This window comes from Colobus angolensis, unplaced genomic scaffold (assembly GCF_000951035.1).
Source record: "Colobus angolensis palliatus isolate OR3802 unplaced genomic scaffold, Cang.pa_1.0 Scaffold128, whole genome shotgun sequence".
Lineage (NCBI taxonomy): Eukaryota > Metazoa > Chordata > Mammalia > Primates > Cercopithecidae > Colobus > Colobus angolensis.
Window position 1 is genome coordinate 1,510,866 of NW_012114030.1, and position 865 is coordinate 1,511,730.

Genomic DNA, 865 nt, shown 5'->3' on the forward strand with positions numbered 1-865 from the left:
CCTGGGCTCAAGTGATCCTCCCACCTCAGCCTCCCAAGTAACTGGGACTACAGGTGCCTGCCACCACACCCGGCTAATTTTTTGTATTTTTAGTAGAGACGGGGTTTCACCATGGTCTCGATCTCCTGACCTTGGGATCCGCCCGCTTCGGCCTCCCAAAGTGCTGGGATTACAGGTGTGAGCCACCGTGCCCAGCCCTAGGGACAGTTTTTATAAGACACAAGTAATGTAGTTATATTTCACTTTTATAAGAAGAAACAGCACATATATAAAAATGAATACAAAGAAAAAGGGAACGTAAAACAAAATTTTGCAATTTTTTTTTAAATCTACAAGCTTCAGCTTTGTTACTCAGCTTTGTTACTTCGGGCCAATTACACAATCTCACTTTACTTCAACCTCCTAAACCTGTGTATGACATTTCACATGGTCGCAGGTCGCAAGACTTAAACCATAGCACCCATCAACTCTGGGCCCAGGTCCCAGGACATTCCCGGAAGCCCCAAATAGTCCTGGCTGTTCACGACAGTCACCTGGATGCCAAGCTGGGGCTCTCTCGCCCCGAGCCCTGCCGCTGGACCGCACTGTGCTTCTCCTCTTCAGTGCGTCCATCATCATTCTCCATGGCGATCCGCAGGCGGTACTGGGGGCTTGATTCAATCTCTCGAGCCAACTGGGCCGCACGCAGCTCTCGCTGACGAAATTCTTCTGAGTTGTCCTTCTCTAAGGGCACCCTGAGACAGCACCCACAGACCACCACCATCCCAGTGCCAGGGGACGAAAGAGGAAAAAAAGAAAAACATTTCAACAAGTCCAATCACCAGTTCAGGCACGTAAGTATTTAATTTTTTTTTTTTTTTTTTTT

At 48.0% G+C, this 865-nt stretch overlaps 1 protein-coding gene across 1 annotated transcript in view; it reads right to left on the minus strand.

Moving 5' to 3' along the window:
- ATXN2L (ataxin 2-like) overlaps window positions 1-865 on the minus strand; it is a 14,762-nt gene that overhangs the window by 7,331 nt on the left and 6,566 nt on the right. Inside the window, exon 7 of the mRNA XM_011933650.1 lies at window positions 534-784. Coding sequence (XP_011789040.1) covers window positions 534-784 — 251 coding nt within the window. The remainder of the gene's footprint in view (window positions 1-533; window positions 785-865) is intronic.